We start from the raw sequence: 21076 nt of genomic DNA, 5'->3' as shown, positions 1-21076 counted from the left end.
TGCTGATAGCACCAGAACTGGAGGCAGTGCTGCAGGTGTGCAGAGCAGAGCAGAGATACAGAATCCCCTCCCTGTGCTGCTGCTCTCCCTGCTCTGGCTGCAGCCAGCACACAGCTGGCTCTGGGCTGCCAGTGACCAGTGCTGGCTCCTGGGGAGTTTGGCACCAACTGACACCCCCAAGCCCTTCTCCTCAAGGCTGCTCCTCCTGAGCCTGGATTCCTGCCTGATCCAGGACCTTGCACTTGGCTGTGTTGAACTGTGTGAGGTTGGCCTGGGCCTATCTCTCAAGCTTGCCCAGGTCCCTCTGAATGGTTCCCTTCCCTCCAGCATGGTGACTGGTCCCCCAAGCTCCAGGGTGGTGGTTGGACTTGATGAACTTATTGGTCTTTTCCAGCCAGGACAATTCTGTGATTCTCTGCACTGGCCCCTGGGCTTTGAAGCCTTCAGTGCAGTGCAGGGCTGCAACTGCAGCTGGCACAGTGTCTGTCAGATAGTGTCTTTCTGGACAGAAATGGATTGCTCTGCTGCTGCTCCAAGCTGATGCAGGACAGCTCCTCTCATGGCCACACTGGGGGGATGTTGGCAAAGCACCTTCTAAGCATGGGTTGTTAGCTCAGATCCACAGCTTGCCATAACTGTGGCTGCTCAGCAGATGAGGCAGAGATGTCTTCTGGCCCTTCAGTCCAGGAGTTTCTGCCTGTCTGCATGGATGTGTTTTCAGGAGTGGTGCCTGGCTTGTCAGTCAGTCTGGTTTGCTCACTGCATGGAAAGGGAAGAAGGCTGCAGGGTCTGGGGACCTGGGCACTGGAGCTGGGAGGAAAGAACTGAATTATTTTCCTAATTTTGGTTCTTAACCTGCTGTGGCACTGCAGGAAAGGAATGACTCCTTTCTGCTTAGCCTTGCAACCTCTGCCTGCCCTGGTTCTGCACGGATAAGCTCTCCATGCGTCTCGGAGTGCTGAGGCTGCACAGAAACCAGGAGGGGAGCTGAAAACTTCACAAGAAAAACTGCTGTTAAAAACAAGCTACAAACTCCCAACACCCCCAAAACCAAAAACTGGAGAGCTGTGTTGCCACAACAAGCTCCTAGCCAAGCTTCTAGCCAAGTTCCTAGCCAGGTTGGCAGCTCAGGGCTTGGACAGATTCACTCTGTGCTGGATCAAGAACTGGCTGGATGGCAGAGCCCAGAGAGAGGTGGGCATGTGAATGGTGCCACATCCAGTTGGCAGCTGGCACTAGTGGTGTGCCCCAGGGATCAGTGCTGAGCACAGTCCTGTTTAATATCTTTATTGATGATCTGAATGAGGAGATTTAGTCCAGCATCAGTAAGTTGGCAGATGGCACCAAGCTAGGAGCAGCTGTGGAGCTGTTGGAGGGTAGGAGAGCCCTGCAGAGGGACCTGGCCAGGCTGGATGGGTGGGCAGAGGCCAATGGGATGAGACTGAACAAGGCCAAGTGCAGGGTTCTGCACTTTGGCCACAACAGCCTCAAGCAGCACTACAGGGTGAGGCCAGAGTGGCTGAGAGCAGCCAGGCAGAGAGGGAGCTGGGGGTGCTGGGAGAGAGGAGCTGATGAGGAGGCAGCAGTGCCCAGGTGGGCAGCAGAGCCAATGGCATCCTGGGCTGGCTCAGGAGCAGTGTGGGCAGCAGGACAAGGGAGATTCTTGTGCCCCTGTGCTCAGCACTGCTCAGGCCACACTTTGAGTGCTGTGTCCAGTTCTGGGCTCCTCAACTGAAGAGAGATGTTGAGGTGCTGGAAGGTGTTTGGAGCAGGGCAGGAAGGCTGGGGAGGGGCCTGGAGCACAGCCCTGTTGGGCTCTGCTGCCAGGCAAGCAGCAACAGAACAAGGGGACACAGCCTTAAGCTGTGCCAGGGGAGGTCTAGGGTGGATGTTAGGAGGAAGTTGTTGCCAGAGAGAGTGATTGGCATTGGAATGGGCTGCCCAGGGAGGTGGTGGAGTGGCTGTGGCTGGAGGTGTTGAAGCCAAGCCTGGCTGGGGCACTTAGTGCCATGGTCTGGTTGGCTGGATAGGGCTGGGTGCTAGGTTGGTCTGGCTGAGCTTGGAGCTCTCTTCCAACCTGGCTGATTCTATGATTCTATGTAAAGAACTGTTAAGGGATGATCCCATCCCAGTTCCCATGATCAACAGTATCAGCTGTTCCTCCATGTCTCTTGGATAACAATCCAGTGTCTCTCTCACAGCCCTTTTGCTCTCCAAGACCCTTCTCCTCCCATTTAACCATATTCATTCTCTCTCTCAGTCTTGATCCTGTGTCTGAATTTCTTTCCCTCTCTCCCTTCCCTTTCCTTGGTCTGTCTTCTGGTTCCTAAGTCCCAGTCCTTTCCTCCTGCTTCCCATTCCCTCCTCCTCTGCATACTTTCAACTGCTCCTGAGTGTCCAACCTCCTCCCTGTAGTTCAAGTCTTTTCCATCCCATAGTCCTCTTATTCTGCTCCCCACTGTCTTATCTCCATTTCTTAGTTCCAGCTCCTTTCTTCTGTCAAATTTGTCCTTTGCCCTGATTCTCCCACCCCCTCACACGAATCTGGCAGTGTACTTGGCTTGTTCTGTTCCTTTCCTTGTTCCCTAGCTCATTGCTTTTGCATCAGCACTGAGAGCATTTCCCTAAGCTGCTCCTCCAGCCCTGTTCTCCAGACCCTTCCCCAGCATTGTAGCCCTTCTCTGGACCTGCTCCAGCATCTCAATGTCCTTCTTGGAGTGAAGTGCCCAAAACTGAACCCAGTACTCAAGGTGTGGCACTCACCAGTGCTGAGCACAGGGGGACAATCGCTGCTCTGAGCCTGCTGGCCACACCATTGCTGATCCAGGCCAGGATGCTGGTAGCCTTTTTGGCCACCCAGGTACCTGCTGGCTTCTCTTCACTCAGCTGTCATTTTTTTCTCTGCTGGGCAGTTTCCAGCCACTCTGCCCCGAGTCTGGAGGGTTCATGAGGTTGTTGTGACCCAAGTGCTGGACCCTGCACTTGGCCTTGTTGAACCTTGTACAGTTTGCCTTGGCTTATTGATCCAACCTGTCCAGATCCCTCTGTAGAGCCTTCCTACCCTCCAGCAGATCAGCACTCCTTCCCAGCTTAATGTCACCTGCACATGTCTGTAGATGATACCCCAAATGATCCTGCTTCTCTGGGGTCTGGTCCTTACCCATGGCTCACAGCTGACCTCATCACCTGTTACAGACACTGCTGTGTGCAGCTGAACCGCTCTCTTGTGTGGAGCACAACTCTTCTTCTTCTTCTCTCTTTTCAATCCATGGCTGCACTCCAGGCATGTGAACTATCCCATTGTGTCTCTCTGAGCTCACTGAGGCATACAAGTCACTGGAGATGGATGTTTGCTTGTGCTGCTGTGAAAGAGAAAGTTTGAGTCTCTGGCATCAGACCACCTCCAAGTGCATGCTAAGTGCAACCTTGTTTTCACTTCATGGCAGGGTTTGAGCCTCATTTCAAGCAGCTGGTAACAGGGAGAGTAGAGGCAAGGTTGAGATAAGTTGCTGTTTGGTTTAGGATGTTTAAGGTCTACTTCACTCTGGTGAGACTCCACCTGGAGAGCTATGTCCATCTTTGCAGCTCCTCATGTAAGATGGATTTGGAGCTGGTGGAGCAGGTGCAGAAGAGGGCTACAAAAATGATCAGAGGGCTGGAGAACCTCTCCTTTGAAGAGAGGCTGTGAGAGCTGGGGTTGTTCTGTTTGCAGAAGAGAGGGCTCTGGGGAGACCTTAGAGTGGCCTTGAAGGGGGCTACAGGAGAGCTGGGAAGGGATTTTTGACAAAGATGTGGAGTGACAGGTGAGGAAATGGCTTCTGACTGGAAGAAGCTCACTTTACAGTAGACATTGAATCATAGAATCAAGCAGGTTGGAAGAGACCTCCAAGCTCATCCAGTCCAATCTATCACCCAGCCCTGGCCAATCAACCAGACCATGGCACTAAGTGCCTCATCCTCACTGGGAGAAATTTTTTCCCCATGAGGTTGGTGAGGCACTGGAATAGGTTACCCAGAGCTGTAGAGATTCCAAGCCTGGAAGGATTCAAAGGCAAGTTGGATGATCAGAGGGCTGCAGAACCTCCCCTATGGGGATAGGCTGAGAGAGTTGCAGCTCTTCAGCCTGGAGAAGGCTGCAGGGAGACCTCAGAGGAGAGGCTGAGGGAGCTGGGATTGGTTAGCCTGGAGAAGAGGAGGCTCAGGGGAGACCTTATTGCTGCCTGCAACTACCTGAGGGGTGACTGTGGCCAGGAGGAGGTTGCTCTCTTCTCTCAGGTGGCCAGCACCAGAACAAGAGGACACAGCCTCAGGCTGTGCCAGGGGAGATTTAGGCTGGAGGTGAGGAGAAAGTTCTTCCCTGAGAGAGTCATTGGACACTGGAATGGGCTGCCCGGGGAGGTGGTGGAGTCGCCGTCCCTGGAGCTGTTCAAGGCAGGACTGGACGTGGCACTTGGTGCCATGGTCTGGCCTTGGGCCTTGTGGTAAAGGGTTGGACCTGATGATCTGTGAGGTCTCTTCCAACCTTGGTGATACTGTGATACTGTGTGAAAGAGCTACAGGAGAGCTGGGGAGGGACTTTTGACAGGGGCTGAGAGTAACAGGATGAGGACCAATGGCTTTGAGCTGGAAGAGGAGAGACAGACTGTAAAAGAAGAAGAAATTCTTAACAGTGAGGGTGGTGAGACTCTGGCACAGGTTGAGGGTGGTGAGACTCTGGCACAGGTTGCCCAGCTGTGCTGATCTTTGATCACATTGGGTGCTTCTGTGCTCCACAACCTCCCTGGAGGTGTTCAGCAGCAGGTTGGATGAGGCCCTGTGCAACCTGTTCTAGTGGGAGGTGTCCCTGCCTATGCTGGGGGGTTGGAACTGGCTGAGCTTTAAGGTCCCTTCCAACCCAAACCCTTGTATGATACTCTGTAGCTGCGTGTCTGTGCCTGAGAGTGGTTCCAGGGATGCTGATGGATGTAAGGATGGATGCTCTATCTATATAGCCAGAAACATGTGTGTAAAACCCTATCTGTAGAGGAGCCATAGACAGCTTCACCCATCAGGGGTGCTCTGCCCAGGCTTGGAGTGATTTACTTGCTCCTAGCACCAGATGGCAGCAGGGGAGGCTTTTAGAGGACTTTCACAAGCCTCGTTTCTTCCTGGGTCTTTTACCAAATCCCAATTCTTACCAGCAGCACTTCTGCTGAAAGTACCTTTAAGCAGAGGATTTCCATGATCTGGAATCTCATTTTGATACCTGACGAAGGCTCAGTTTGCTGTGGTGCAAAGAACAGCAGGACAACAGGGAAAAATCTCATCTCTTCAGAGAGGGAATTTCACAGAAGAGATGAGGAGCAAGGCTCTGCCCTAGTTCACACAGGAAAAAAAAGGCCAAAAATTCCTCTCTCTCAGTGGTCCTCTAAGAGCTGCATCCCTGCAGATGTAAAGCCTCCCAGTTACACTTCTGTCAGACTTGCTGGTGTGAAATTCTGTTACCTTTGGTACCCTGCCCAAATATTTTGTTCCTTTAAAAATAGTCCTCAGCAGGGATGCTATTTATCATCTGTGAGGGGGTGCTCCTGACATCTTGGCTCAGAACAGGCTGCCATGGCTTGCACAGATTGCAGAGGGAGCCAGCTAAGCAGGTTTTGCCTCAGTTCTCTGCAGATGAGAAGAGAATCATCCTGCAGAAAGAAACTCTCTTGGTACAAAATCTGTGGCAATAGTTCACTGAAAATGTCCTGCTGCAAACAGAAGGCAAAGAACCAAACCCCAACCCAATGTGCATAGGAGGAGCAGTTTGCACTTCAGTCTTCTACAACTGCCTTTTCAGTTATGTGTCAGCTGTCAGCCATTCACAGGAGCCATTTGCTTCAAAGGAATTGAGCTGAAGTGACCATTTGGGGGCTGGAACATCCACCTCATGAGGAGAGGCTGGGAAAGTTGGGGCTGTTCAGTCTGCAGGAGAGCAGCTTGAGGTGGGGATCTCATTACTGCTGATCAATAGCTAAAGGGTGAGTGTCAGGAGGATGGAGCCAGACTCTTCTCAGTGCTGCCCAGTGACAGGACAAGAGGCAATAGACACAAGCTGGAACACAGGAGGTTCCACTTTGACATAAGGTAAACATCCTCACCTGTGAGGGTGGCAGAGCCCTGGAGCAGGCTGCCCAGGGAGGTTGTGGAGTCTCCATCTCTGGAGGCATTCCAACCCCTCATGGGTGTGTTTCTGTGTGATTTACACTGGGTGCCCCTGCTGTGGCAGGGGGGGCTGGACTAGATGATCTCTGGAGATCCCTTCCAACCCCCACCATTCTATCACTCTGTTGGATCTGATGAAGCAGGGCACTTGGCAGGTGTCTTGTATGACTCTGTCTTTCTCTGTCTGTGCAGAGCACCAAACTTTCCAGCAGACAGAATGCTCACAGGCAGGGAGTGATGCACAAAGTACAACAAAGAAAGCACTATCCATGGGGTCAACAAATGCCTTCTGTGGCCAGCCTGGACAGGAATAGAGGCTACCTGGTTGTGCAAGGCAGCCAGTTGGTCCTTTGTTAGCCACCAGTGTGCCAGTTGTGCCTCTACCTCTGAACTGCCCTGTAAGTGCTACACTCCAAAGAGCAGAACTGTGTGGTTTGAGCCCTCAGTCCTGGAGATGTTCAAGGCTAGGCTGGACAAGGCCTTGAACAATGTGACCTTGTGAGAAGTGTCCCTGTCCATAGCAGGGAGGTTGGAACTAGGTGATCTCTGAGGTCTTTTCCAACATAAACTAACCTTTTAGAGGTGCAGATGAGCTTTTCTAAGTGTTTTGTTTCTGCTGGGGTGATTTGACACACTGCATGCAGTTTGCTTCCATTGCTGCTATTAACAGCAGCATCCAGGAGTACAGAAGGAGACCTGTAGGTATCAGCATCCAGGTGTACAGAAAGAGACCTGCAGGTATCAGCATCCAGGTGTACAGAAAGAGACCTGCAGGTATCAGCATCCAGGTGTACAGAAAGAGACCTGTAGGTATCGGCATGCAGGTGTACAGAAAGAGACCTGTAGGTATCGGCATGCAGGTGTACAGAAAGAGACCTGTAAGTATCGGCATGCAGGTGTACAGAAAGAGACCTGCAGGTATCAGCATCCAGGTGTACAGAAAGAGACCTGCAGGTATCAGCATCCAGGTGTACAGAAAGAGACCTGTAGGTATCGGCATGCAGGTGTACAGAAAGAGACCTGTAGGTATCGGCATGCAGGTGTACAGAAAGAGACCTGTAAGTATCGGCATGCAGGTGTACAGAAAGAGACCTGTAGGTATCAGCATCCAGATGTATAGAAGGAGACCTGCAGGTATCAGCACCCAGGAGTACAGAAAGAGACCTGCAGGTATCAGCATTCAGGAGTACAGAAGGAGACCTGCAGGTATCAGCACCCAGGAGTACAGAAAGAGACCTGCAGGTATCAGCACCCAGATGTATAGAAGGAGACCTGCAGGTATCAGCACCCAGATGTATAGAAGGAGACCTGCAGGTATCAGCACCCAGGAGTACAGAAAGAGACCCGCAGGTATCAGCATTCAGGTGTATAGAAAGAGACCTGCAGGTATCAGCACCCAGGAGTACAGAAGGAGACCTGCAGGTATCAGCATCCAGGAGTACAGAAGGAGACCTGCAGGTATCAGCATCCAGGAGTACAGAAGGAGACCTGCAGGTATCAGCATCCAGGTGTACAGAAAGAGACCTGTAGGTGTCAGCATCCAGGTGTACAGAAAGAGACCTGCAGGTATCAGCATCCAGGAGTACAGAAGGAGACCTGCAGGTATCACTCCTGGTTTGCTTTGTTAGATCCTAGTGGTATGATCATATTAATTAACTTTGGCTCTCTCAGCAATGAATGCAGGTTAGGTTAATAACCAAGCTCTTTGTTTAGGTCATGGATGAGTACTCCAAGTTAGAAGGTATTTGCCTTGCATCTGTTTCCATCAGTGTGGTGGGTAACAAGAGGCTTCTCCATGCCTGCAAAGCATGACTGATGATGCCATCCAGCTGGCCTAATTACCAAGAGTCTTTTATAGGACAGGCTTGGCTGAATTGTTCTAATATTTACAGATGCTGGCAGTTTAGATCTTTGATTAAATGATTAATTAGAAGCACCAGTAGCAGTGCCTCAGACAGTGTTTTGCACTGGAGCATTGCCCTGGTGCTACTCAAATACATTCAGAGGTTTGTTTGCCTTCTGGTTCACTTCTAGGAGTATTGCTGCTGAGTTTCCAAACTCTGGTCAGGTTTTTGTGCATTCAAAGCAGAAGAGATTTAGGTTGAAGTTCCTCATAGTGAGGGTGGTGAAATACTGGAACAGACTGCCCAGAGATGTGGTTGAGACCCCACCCTTGGAGACATTCAGGGTCAAACTTGGTGGGCCACTGAGCAACCTGATCTAGTTGGAGATGTCCCTTCTGACTGCAGCAGGGCTAGAAAAGATGCTGAAATGGAGCTCTAAGGTTTCCCTGCAGCCTTCTCTTAGAATCATAGAATGGCCTAGGTTGGAAAGGACCTGAAACTCCAACCTCCTGCCACAGGCAGGGACACCTCCCACTAGAGCAGGTTACTCAAGGCTTCATCCAACCTGGTGCTGAACACCTCCAGGGAGGTTGTGGAGCAGAGAAGCACCCAATGTGGTCTTTGATCACATTCTGTGCTCCACAGCCTCCCTGGGCAACCTGTGCCAGTGTCTCACCCCCCTCAACCTGTGCCAGTGTCTCACCACCTTCAACCTGTGCCAGTGTCTCACCACCTTCAACCTGTGCCAGTGTCTCACCACCCTCCCACTAAAACAGGCTCATCAACCCTGGCCTTGAACACCTCCAGGGAGGTTGTGGAGCACAGAAGCGCAGAATGTGATCTGTGCCAGTGTCTCACCACCCTCACTGCAAACAACTTCTTCCTAACATCCACTTTCAATCTCCCCTCTGCCACTTTAAACCCATTCCTCCTCATCCTGTCATTACCAGACCTTGACAATAGTCCCTCCCCAGCCTTCCTGGAGCCCACTTCAGATCCTGGAAGGCCACTCCAAGGTCTCCTGGAAACCTTCTCTTTTCTCCAGGCTGCACAGCCCCAACTCTCTTAGCCTGTCCTCCGAGCAGAGGTAAAAAAGAATCAAATAGAATGGAAGCACAAATAATGCTGCTTCATTTTGTGCCTTGCAAAGTCTGCTTTTAGCTGGTTCTACCAGAGAGTTATCATGATTTGCTCTAGCAATGTGGGTTTGGTTTGGAAAGCCTTTGCATTTCTCTCCTGTAAGGGAGTGGGAGGTTTGCTGTGGTTTATTGACAGCTCTGCAGACCTGTCTCAGCAGCTGGCAGGCAGCTGAGCATCCCCACCTACAACTGAGTGCAGATGAGAAGGGTTGGTTGCAGTTGTGGAGACTGAAGAAGCTGCACACCCTTTGCCTTTGCCTGCTCTGTCAGGAGGGATAAGTGCCATGAAGGGAGAGACCTCATCTTGAGCACTGCCTTCGCTTTTAGGCTCCCCAGTTTAAGAGGGACAGGGATGTACTTGAGAGAGTCCAAGAGAGGGCTAAGAGGATGATTAGGGAACTGGAGCACTGCCTGATGAGGAGAGGCTGAGGGACCTGGGGCTGCTTAGTCTGGAGAAGACTGAGAGGGGATTGAATCAATGCCTATAACTATCTGAGGGCTGGGGGTCAGGAGGAATGGGACAGGCTCTGCTCCTTGGGATAGGACAAGCAGCAATGGATGGAAGCTGCAGCACAGGAGGTTCCAGCTCAACACAAGGGGGAACTTCTTGACTGGAAGGGTCCCAGAGCCCTGGCACAGGCTGCCCAGAGAGGTTGTGGAGTCTCCTTGTGTGGAGCCTTTCCAGGCCTGTCTGGATGTGTTCCTGTGTGCCCTGAGCTAGATTGTTTGGTCCTGCTGTGGCAGGGGGAGTTGGACTTGATGATCTCTTTGGGTCCCTTGCAACCTCTTACATCCTGTGAACCTGTGATTGGAGAAGAGGAGGCTGAGGGGAGGCCTCATTGCTCTTTACAGCTCCCTGAAAGGAGGTTGGAGTGAGGTGGGGGTTTGGTCTTTTTCTCTAGGATCAGGTGATACAACAAGAGGAAATGGCCTCAAGTTGCACCAAGGGAGGTTTAGATTGGAGATTAGGATGCAGTTAGGATGCAATGGATGCACCTCTCCAGGGCCTTGGGAAGGCCCCAAGGGACAGGTTTCAAAAGAACAGTTCTGAACTGAGTGCTTGTTTCTGCTGTGGCTGCAGAGCTGTGGCTGCTCTGTAGGTGAAGTCCCTGACATGGATGTGATGACAGGTAGCTGTGGTGGGCTCAGCACTGGTCCTGAAGTGTATTGATGGATTAAAACGACTAGAAAAGGTAACAGAGTGATTAAACCAATGCTTGTCTGACGTTGCTGGGTCATTTTTGGGCAGCTGTGTCTCACCTCTGTACTTATTATCTCAAGGATTACAAGGAATTAATTCTCTTGCAGTTGTATTTGACTTGCTGTGTGTTAAAAGAGTGCCTGAATTATGTACCTCATCTTGAAATACTCATCCACAGTGTCTCATTTTGTTGTTACTGCAGCAGTCACTGAAGAGAAGAGGGAGCAAAGACCTGCCCAAATCAGAAAAAAAGTCACAGCAGACACCAACAGAGGTAAGTTGTAGCAGCAGCAGCCTGGATTATTGTTGGGGGGCTTCAGGGACACCATGGAAATCACAGGATCATAGAATGGTTTGGGTGGGAGGGAGGTCCTTAAAGCTCATGAAGTTCCAAGCCCCTGCCGTGGGCAGGGACACCTCCCACTAGCACAGATTGCTCAAGGCCTCATCCAACCTGGTCCTGACACCTCCAGGGAGGTAAATTCATTTCCCTCTCTTTATTGATCAGCAGACAGACGATTGCAGGGAAATCTCTTAGAGTTATGCACCTGTGATTGTTAATCTTCTAATTTCATAGAACCATAGAATCAGTCAGGGTTGGAAGGGACCACAGGGATCAGCCAGTTCCAAGCCCCCTGCCATGCCCAGGGACACCCTACCCTAGAGCAGGCTGCACACAGCCTCAGCCAGCCTGGCCTCAAACACCTCCAGCCATGGGGCCTCAATCACCTCCCTGGGCAACCCATTCCAGCCTCTCACCACTCTCCTGCTCAACAACTTCCTCCTCACCTCCAGCCTGACTCTCCCCACCTCCAGCTTTGCTCCATTCCCCCCAGTCCTGGCACTCCCTGACAGCCTAAAAAGTCCCTCCCCAGCTTTTTTATAGCCCCCTTCAGATCCTGGAAGGCCACAAGAAAGTCCCCTGGGAGCCTCCTCTGCTCCAGCCTGCACAGCCCCAACTCTTTCAGTCTGTGCTCACAGCAGAGCTGCTGCAGCCCTCTGAGCATCCTCCTGGCCCTGCTCTGGACACTCTCCAGCATCTCCACAGCCCTCTTGTCCCAGGGGCTCCAGAGCTGGATGCAGTACTCCAGGTGGGGTCTCAGCAGAGCAGAGCAGAGGGGAAGAATCACCTCCCTGGCCCTGCTGGCCACACTTCTGCTGCTGCAGCCCAGGCTCTGCTTGGCTTTCTGGGCTACAAGTGCACACTGCTGGCTCCTGTTGAGCTTCTTGTCCAGCAGCACCTCCGAGTCCCTCTCCTCAGGGCTGCTCTCCACCCACTCACTGTCCAGCCTGGAGTTGTGCTTGGCATTGCCTTGACCCAGCTGCAGGACCTTGCGCTTGGTCTTGTTGAACCTCCTGAGGTTGGCTTGTGCCCACCTCTGCAGCCTGCCCAGGTCCCTCTGGATGGATCCCTGCCCTCCAGCCTGGCTGCTGCACCACACAGCTTGGTGTGGGCAGCAAACCTGCTGAGGCTGCAGTCAGTGCCTCTGTCCATGGCACCCACAAAGATGCTGAACAAGACTGGTGCCAGGACTGATCCCTGAGGGACTCTGCTTGTCACTGGCCTGCACTTGGCCATGGAGCCATTGGCAGCCACTCTTTGGGTGCAGCCATCAAGCCAGTTCTGCATCCATCAGTGCTGCACCCCTCAAACCCAAGTGTCAGCAGCTTGGAGAGCAGGATGTGGTGTGGGACAGTGTCAGAGGTCCTGCTCAGGGCCAGGTCAATGGCATCGGTTCCTCACCTCTCATCTATTGATATTGTGACCTGTTCATAGAAGGCCACCTGGTTTGTCAGGCAGGATTTGCCCTTGGTGCAGCCATGCTGACTGTACCCAATCACCTCTTCACCATTCTCCCATCTGAGTGGTAATTTAAGCCCAGCCCCTGGCGTTCTCTTGCTTTACATCACATTTCTTCAGACCCTCTTTTCTCTTTGTTTGTCAAAGGAGGACAATGAAGACCTGAAGTGCCAGCTGCAGTTTGTCAAAGAAGAAGCAGCCTTGATGAGGAAGAAGATGGCTAAGATAGATAAAGAGAAGGACAGGTTTGAACACGAGCTGCAGAAATACAGATCATTTTATGGGGACCTGGACAGTCCCCTGCCGAAGGGAGAAGCAGGTGGACCCCCGACCACGAGGGAAGCTGAGCTCAAGCTCCGCTTGAGACTCGTAGAGGAGGAAGCCAACATCCTTGGGAGGAAAATAGTAGAACTGGAAGTAGAAAACAGAGGGCTGAAAGCAGAGCTGGATGATTTACGAGGAGATGATTTCTCGGGGGCCTCTAACCCGCTCCTGGGAGAGCAGAGCGAGTCCCTGTCGGAGCTACGGCAGCACTTGCAGCTCGTGGAGGATGAAACGGAATTGCTGAGGCGGAACGTGGCTGACTTAGAGGAGCAAAACAAGCGCATCACAGCCGAGCTGAACAAATACAAGTACAAGTCTGGGGCCCACGAGAGCTCCAGGCACCACGACAGCGCCAAGACCGAAGCCTTGCAGGAGGAGCTGAAGGCTGCGCGCATGCAGATCAACGAGCTGAGCGGCAAAGTCATGCAGCTCCAGTACGAGAACAGAGTCTTGATGTCCAACATGCAGCGCTACGACCTGGCCTCTCACCTGGGCATCCGGGGCAGCCCCAGGGACAGTGACGCCGAGAGCGACGCCGGCAAGAAAGAGAGCGACGACGACTCCCGCCCGCCCCACCGCAAGAGGGAAGGCCCCATCGGAGGGGAGAGCGACTCCGAAGAGGTACGCAACATTCGCTGCCTGACGCCCACCAGGTCCTTCTATCCCACCCCAGCTGGGTGGCAGAAAAGCTTCACTGACAGGCAGCAGATGAAGGACATTCGCTCCGAGGCCGAGCGACTGGGCAAGACGATAGATCGCTTAATTTCTGACACGAGCACCATCATAACCGAGGCCAGAATTTATGTAGCTAATGGGGACCTCTTTGGACTGATGGATGAGGAAGATGATGGCAGCAGAATACGCGAGCATGAGCTTCTTTACAGGATCAACGCCCAGATGAAGGCCTTCAGGAAAGAGCTCCAGGCTTTCATCGACAGACTGGAAGTTCCAAAGTCTTCGGATGATCGCAGCACAGACGAGCCTTTGTCAGTGAGTCAGGTAGACTTTTACTTATTACAGGGTGCAGGTAAAAAAGGCTCTGCCCAGCAAATTAGGCTTCAGATGTGATGTTATGGCATGTGGGGGGGAAAAAAAGTTCCTTCTAGACCAAAAGAGCTGTTTCTGAAGTGATTTTCAGTCCTCGTTTGGCACTGCGAAACCTCGTTAGGATGCTTTGGGTTGGGAAAGACCTTTAAGGTCATCCAGTCCAAGCCTTCTCTTAACTCTGCCGTGTCCCTCAGCACCGCATCTCTGCCTCTTTGAAACGCTTCCAGGGATGGGGATTCCACGGGGAATAAGTTTGGTCTCTTGGAGTTTAAGAGAATTCTACTCCAGGAGGTAGAAGATTTTCTGCCTGTCCGAGTTTGCGGCTGCGTTTACCGGCGTTGTGCCTTCGGTGCCAGTGAGAGCAGTGCGGGCAGCAGTTTGGGCATAGAAATGAGCATGAGCATCTCCTTAGTAGCAGGGTTCCTGTCAGGTGACTACAAAGAGGACCTTCCTCATTTTAAACCAGAGGAAACATGACATTTGCAAAATCATAGGGAGTGTGACAAACCCCAGAGGCAAACAACCCATACAAAACGACTTTCCAGAGTCACAGAGCCATATGGCAGCGTGAAGGCTGGAACTGCTTTAACTGATTGCATCTAGTTGAAAGCCTATGGGTCACTGCTTACATGCAGTTCATTTTTAGGCAGAGTTATTCCAGAGAGGGTTTTGGGGGAGCAAGTTCTTGGCTGCCTCAAGATATTTTGCTATATGAAACCAAATTCAGTGACCTCCTTTTATCTTCCTGCGCTGTCCTACAGCTGGCCAATCTTGTTATCGCTCGTGCTGTTCCCCAGTGGTTTAGTAAACCTCTTGCTGTCTTCATTGACTTTGTGCTATGCTGCTAATTTACAGTGAAAAGTAGTTGCCAGGTGAAGCTGAAAGCTATAATTTCTTATTCCTATGCTGACTAATTAGTCTTTTGTTTCCTTGTATCAGAAAGTCACAGACGCAGTGAGTTTGAAGCTAATCAATTACTTCCTATCCATGTACTGCATGAAATCCAACAGAACTGGCATTTGGCATGCTCACTCTCTGATCTAGCCATAGCTTGGAGCTTGTCGAGCTCCCATTAGCTTCCAGGCAGAGCACTGCATGGGCTGACACAAATTGAAAGCAAACTAATTAGGATTTCCACCCGACCAAATAACAGCCACAGCGAGATCAGACGTTTCGGGGCTTGACCATGCAGAACTCCTACTGAAGTCAATGGGAGATGGGCACTTGGTGCCTCCACAAGCTTAGCCTGACTCACTATTTTGTTGATACTTTGGACTTGCTATTCCATTAATTGACTGTTCTCTTTGTATTTACTTTCCCAGATGTTCCAGCCTATCATTTTACTTATCCTCATCCTTGTATTATTTTCATCCCTTTCATACACGACAATATTTAAACTTGTCTTCCTTTTTACACTGTTTTTTGTACTGTAAAAGCCATTCATCCTTTACTGTTCATTGTAGTGTTATTTTCAGTTTGTTTATTTTGTCCACCCTCCAAGATAAGAAGTGCAGGAGACATAGTTTCTGTCATAGACACTGCTGTAAAAACACTGAAGACTACTTCTTTACCGAAACCGACCGAGCAAAACCAACCAACCTGCCAAGAAACCACACCAAAAAGTCACCCAGTTGAATAGGAGACCTGCTCACCACGGTGTTCCAGGTAAGCCAGCACAAAGGGATGCTTTCCACTTGCTCTGGTCTTAACATTTTCACAGTATCACAGTGTCACAGTATCACCAAGGTTGGAAGAGACCTCACAGATCATCAAGTCCAACCCTTTAGCACAGAGCTCAAGGCCAGACCATGGCACCAAGTGCCACGTCCAGTCCTGCCTTGAACAGCTCCAGGGACAGCGACTCCACCACCTCCCCGGGCAGCCCATTCCAGTGTCCAATGACTCTCTCAGGGAAGAACTTTCTCCTCACCTCCAGCCTAAATCTCCCCTGGCACAGCCTGAGGCTGTGTCCTCTTGTTCTGGTGCTGGCCACCTGAGAGAAGAGAGCAACCTCCTCCTGGCCACAACCTCCCCTCAGGTAGTTGCAGACAGCAATGAGGTCTGCCCTGAGCCTCCTCTTCTCCAGGCTAACCAATCCCAGCTCCCTTAGCCTCTCCTCGTAGGGCTGTGCTCAAGGCCTCTCCCCAGCCTTGTCGCCCTTCTCTGGACACGCTCAAGCATCTCAATGTCCCTCCTAAACTGGGGGGCCCAGAACTGAACACAGTACTCAAGGTGTGGTCTAACAAAGAAGCCCAGTTCAATGTTCATTAAGTTCCAGAAGGTCAAGAGCTGCTTGAGAGAATCCACTGCAGAGCCATGAAAATGATTAAGGAAGTTAAAGATCTTCTTTCTGAGGAGAGCTTGAGGGACCTGGGCCTTGGAGCTTGGATGGGAGGAGACTGAGGGGTGACCTCATTCATGTTTATAAAGATGTAAGGAGTGAATGTCAGGAATCATAGAATCATAGAATCCACCAGGTTGTTGGAAGAGACCTCCAAGCTCAGCCAGTCCAACCTAGCACCCAGCCCTGTACAGTTAACCAGATCATGGCACTAAGTGCCCCAGCCAGTCTGAGCCAGCTTCTTCTCAGTGATGCCCACTGACAGGACAAGGGGCAATGGGTGGAAGTTGAGGTATAAGAGGGTCCATGTGAACCTGAGGGAGATTTTTTTTTTCCCTGTGAGGGTGACAGAGCCCTGGAACAGGCTGCCCAGGGAGGCTGTGGAGGCTCCCTCTCTGCAGATACTGAAGAACCTTTCCTGTGTGATCTGCTCTGGGTAATCCTGCTCCGGCAGGGGGGCTGGAGCAGATGATGTTTTGAGGTCCCTTTCAGCCCCTGACGTTCTATGATTCTCTGAATTTGCACCAAATGGGATGCAAAGCAGAAATAGGCAAAGTGTCTGAGGAGCCTTTCCTCTTCCTACTCCCAGAAAAAACAGTTTGCATTCTAGCCAGAGCTGAGTTGTAAGCCCACATTGGATACGCAGCCTGTCGCAGCTTTTGTGTGTGTTTGTTGCATGATAGTGATCAGGATGGGTTTCAGCACTGTGTTGTGTGGATTAGACACCACAGAGGGGACAAGATCAGAATGGTTGATTTAGAGAGTTCTGTGTCTGAAAACGTGACAAGGAGCTGGACCCCTGCAAGTAAAGAAAAGGAGATAATCTGCATCATTAATAATGTTTAGACTGCAAAAATGGAGGTACAAATGGGAGAGGCTGAGGGAGCTGGGGGTGTGCAGCCTGCAGAAGAGGAGGCTCAGGGCAGAGCTCATTGCTGTCTGCAGCTCCCTGCAGGGAGGCTGTAGCCAGGTGGGGTTGGGCTCTGCTGCCAGGCAAGCAGCAACAGATTAAGAGGACACAGTCTCAAGCTGTGCCAGGGCAGGTCTAGGCTGGATGTTAGGAGGAAGTTGTTGTCAGAGAGAGTGATTGGCATTGGAATGGGCTGCCCAGGGAGGTGGTGGAATGGCCGTGCCTGGAGATGTTGAAGCCAAGCCTGGCTGGGGCACTTAGTGCCATGGTCTGGTGGCTTGGCCAGGGCTGGGTGCTAGGTTGGACTGGATGAACTTGGAGGTCTCTTCCAACCTGCTTGATTCTGTGATTCTAAGGTTATGCCAAGACATGGTCAAGAAGATTGTCCTTCACAGTGGATTCCTGTAGCTGTAAAGAGGAACCACTCAAACTGTAAAGAGGAACTCAACCCACTTGGCACAGGCTGCACATCAAATGTGGGTTTACAACTTTTTGCTGCTTTTCTCTCAGTCACTGCTGTGAAAAAACTTCCAGCAACTACTTGCTACTAATTTCCCTCTCCTCCCTCTCATGGACATTAAAAATACAACCATTTGAGGCTCAAACTTGTCATATCAAATCTCAACAGGGGAAGTTTTGAGTTGATTTTTTGGTTTACTTTCTCCCTTAGGGGGAGAAAAGAATCATCTGAGTTGTTTGAAATGTTACTGACACAACCCCATTAAGAGAAAAAAGATTCTGCTTCATTCTGAGCTGAAGATTTTAACCCACACTGGCTTCTAACTTTCTTAGCTTTGTATGGAATAAAGATGAGTTGAGGGAGTTTGGTTTATGCTGTATCAGTAATAGTATAATGTAAGGTACTATGAAGTTTAGTATACTGAATTCATACATTGAATGAGGCCAGGCTGAGGGAGCTGGGGTTGTTCAGCATGGAGAAGAGAAGACTCTGGGGGAACCTTTCAGCTGCCTTCCAATGCCTGAAAGGATCCCTGGCAGGAGGGATGGAGAGAGACTTTTCATAAGGGTGTCTAGAGACAGGACAAGGGGGGATGTTTTTAAGCTGAGGGAGAGCAGGGTTAGGCTGGAGCTTAGGAAGAAGTTTGTTTGGTATGAGGGTGGTGAGACAGTGAACAGGTTTGCCAGAAAGGTTGTGGTTGCTCCCTCCCTGGGAGTGTTCAAGGCCAGTCTGCTAGTTGGAGCCTAGCTGGGATATGTTGGTGAGAAGAATTAGTTGCTAGGCTGTGAAAAGGAAAGAGTGGTGATGTCTGCTGCACTCACAGGCTTGCTGAGATGGATAAGAACAAGAACACAGAGATAACAGGCTCTCTCTGTCTCTGAGGCTGCATGAACTTCTCTCTCTAAGCTAACTTGCTGCCTGACTAATCCATCTGCTTCCTAACCCCCCTGGCTGACCCTCCAAGCTCACCTTGAACGTGAGGCAAAGTCTGGCATAAGGTAGAGGGGTGGGAGAAGGTGGGAGGGTGGTTGGGAGCCCCTCCTGGGGACTCTGGTTTCTGGGAGGGCTGTTGTGTTTCTGCATCACCTTTTTAACCTGTCTATTGCTGTATAGATTGTAACTCTCTGCTTGTGTCTTGTGCTAGGCTGCAAGTACAAAGCTTCATTCTTCCAATTCCCAGATCAACTGAGCCTAGTCTGGGTGATTTTCTTAAGTGTGGGGGAGGCAGGGAACCCCCAAACCATCACAGCCAGGTTGGGTGAGGCCTTGAGCAGCTGAGTCTTGTTGAGAGGTGTCCCTGTGCATGGTCTGGAGGTTGGAACAGATGATCTCTGAGGTCCCTTCCAACCTAAGCCAAATGGATTCTGTGATCTTGAAAGTAACTGGGATAGGTTTGCTTCTTTCTCAGAAGTCAGAAAAGGTGAGGGTGACTCTCTTGAGCCAAAAGGGAACCCAGTGATCCCTCACAGTGATTTCTCTTGGCTATAGCTGGGGCTTTCTTTCTCCTGATTGTCAGATACCAGCAAAGCAAAGCTGAGAACCTTTTGGGACATGTAGGGAGCTGTGGCAGAGGCAGCTTCTGAAAATCTGGAATTGAAGCATACCATTTTAGGAGCTCCTCACAGTCTTTGATGAGCAAGGAGAAGGGTGAAGACCCCCTGCAAACCTCAGCACAGAGGAATCTCCCTAACAAAGGAGGTGTTTTTCTTGTCCTTCTGTCTTCAGCTTGAAGGGAGTGATTGGAGCTGCTGCTCTGATTTGCCTCACATACTGCAGGGAAATTCACAGCTCTCCCTTTTTCGTTGATTTAAATGCTGCTGAGAAAGTTAATCATAGCAGAAGATAACCTCTAGCCAAAGGAGTAAGTGTTCTGTGTCTTCCTGACTGCCTTGGTCTCAGAAAGAAATGCCATAATTAGACATGCCAAGAAGAGAAGCAGACTCTCCCCACTGCTAGGCAAAGTCCACTTAACAGGTGAGGGAGTAAATGCAGCTGAGCAGGTCCAGGTCCTGTCGCAGGAGTGTGTGGGAGGCAGGCAGAACACTGCTGATTCACTGGCATCTGGCTGCTGCAGAGCTGCTCCTGCTGAAGAGCCAGAGGAATGCAAGCTTTTGCTTTACTGTGGCAACAAGCTGGGTAATGCCAGGTTACCTACCAGTTCAAACCTCACTTAAACCAGGGGCAGACTCACAGGTCCCATTTTGGAATGTTCTGACAAAATATTCTGTCCAAAATGTTCTTGAATCAGAGGGCTACAAGGGTGAGTGAGGGACTGGAGCACTGCCTGATGAGAAGAGGCTGAGAGCCCTGGGGCTGCTTAGTCTGCAGAGAAGGCTGAGAGGGGATCTGAGCAATGTCTGTCAATAGCTGAGGGCTGGGGGTCAGGAAGGAAGGGACAGGGACAGGCTCTGCTCACTTGTGCCCTGCCATAGGATAAGGGGCAAGGAAAGAAGCTACAGTTGTGCTGGGAGAGGTCTAGGCTGGATGTTAGGAAGTTGTTGGCAGAGAGAGTGATTGGCATTGGAATGGGCTGCCCAGGGAGGTAGTGGAGTGGCTGTGGCTGGAGGTGTTGAAGCCAAGCCTGGCTGGGGCACTTAGTGCCATGGTCTGGTTGGTTGGGCAGGGCTGGGTGATAGGTTGGGCTGGAGGAGCTTGGAGGTGTCTTCCCACCTGGTTGATTCTATGAGGAAGAACTCTTGACTAAGGGTGCCAGAGCACTGGCACAGGCTGCCCAGAGAGGTTGTGGAGTCTCCTTCTCTGGAGCCTTTCCAGCCCTATCTGGATGTGTTCCTGTGCCATCTGTGCTGGATTGTCTGATCCTGCTCTAGCAGAGGCGTTGGACTCGAGGATCTCCAGAGGTCCCTTCCAACCCCTAACATCCTGTGAGCCTGTGAATGTGAACCCTGCAAGAGAGCCTTGGTTTTGCATTTCTGAAAGATGAAGTTTCTGTTTTCCTGGCAGTTCATTCCAGGTTCTTTCAGCAAAAAGAGATCCTGCATCTGCTGCTCCCATTTTTATTGGATCCAATTTTTATTGTATCTACAAATCCAATTTTCCACTTGGTCCATTTTCACACAGCCTCCATTTTCACACTGGTGTAAGTCAGCAGCAATGCTGCCAGTGAATGTTTGTGTCATTTAGAGGCCAGGTGCATTTTTTCCTCTAATGCAGCCAGATAAGTTTAATTAAATTAGTTTAGTCTGGAGAAGAGGAGGCTAAGAGGAGACCTCATTGCTGCCTACAACTCCCTGAAAGGAGTATGGAATGAGGTGGAGTTGGTCTGTCCTCCCTAGTACCAGAATCATAGAACCATAGAATCAGCCAGGTTGGAAGAGACCTCCAAGCTCACCCAGCCCAACCTAGCACCCAGCCCTGGCCAATCAACCAGACCATGGCACTAAGTGCCCCAGCCAGGCTTGGCTGCAACACCTCCAGGGACAGTGACTCCACCACCTCCCTGGGGCAGCCTATTCCAATGCCAATCACTCTCTCTGCCAACAACTCCCTCCTAACACCCAGCCTAGACCTCCTCTGGCACAGATTAAATCTGTGTCCTCTTGTTCTGTCCCTGGGTACCTCGAAGAAGAGACCCAAGTGGTGGCAGGAGAGGAAATGGCCTGAAATTGTGCCAGGAGAGGCTGAGGTTGGAGCATTAGGAACAATTTCTTCACTGAAAAGTGGTCAGGCATTGGAACAGGCTGCCCAGAGAGGTGGTGGTGTCAGCATCCCTGATGTGTGGACATTGCACTTTGAGATATGGTTTAATGACTCTGTCCCCTTGTCCCCTTGTTCTGTTGCTGGTTGCCTGGCAGCAGAGCCCAAC

General features: G+C 51.0%; 1 protein-coding gene across 4 annotated transcripts in view; it reads left to right on the top strand.

The window, feature by feature from the left end:
• Positions 1-21076, top strand: part of MTCL3 (MTCL family member 3) — a 65851-nt gene that overhangs the window by 18499 nt on the left and 26276 nt on the right. For 2 of the 4 annotated variants that reach the window (XM_064170361.1, XM_064170362.1), the window contains 3 exons: positions 10573-10644; positions 12319-13494; positions 14865-15207. In XM_064170361.1, coding sequence (XP_064026431.1) covers positions 10573-10644; positions 12319-13494; positions 14865-14975 — 1359 coding nt within the window. In that variant the 3' untranslated portion in view covers positions 14976-15207. Of the gene's footprint in view, positions 1-10572; positions 10645-12318; positions 13495-14864; positions 15208-21076 lie in introns of those variants that run through there. The other 2 variants (XM_064170363.1, XM_064170364.1) reach the window with 2 other exon arrangements.

The sequence above is a fragment of the Pogoniulus pusillus genome, chromosome 33 (assembly GCF_015220805.1).
Source record: "Pogoniulus pusillus isolate bPogPus1 chromosome 33, bPogPus1.pri, whole genome shotgun sequence".
Classification (NCBI taxonomy): domain Eukaryota; kingdom Metazoa; phylum Chordata; class Aves; order Piciformes; family Lybiidae; genus Pogoniulus; species Pogoniulus pusillus.
Note: the sequence above shows the minus strand (reverse complement) of the source record. Positions and strands in the feature narration are given on the sequence as shown.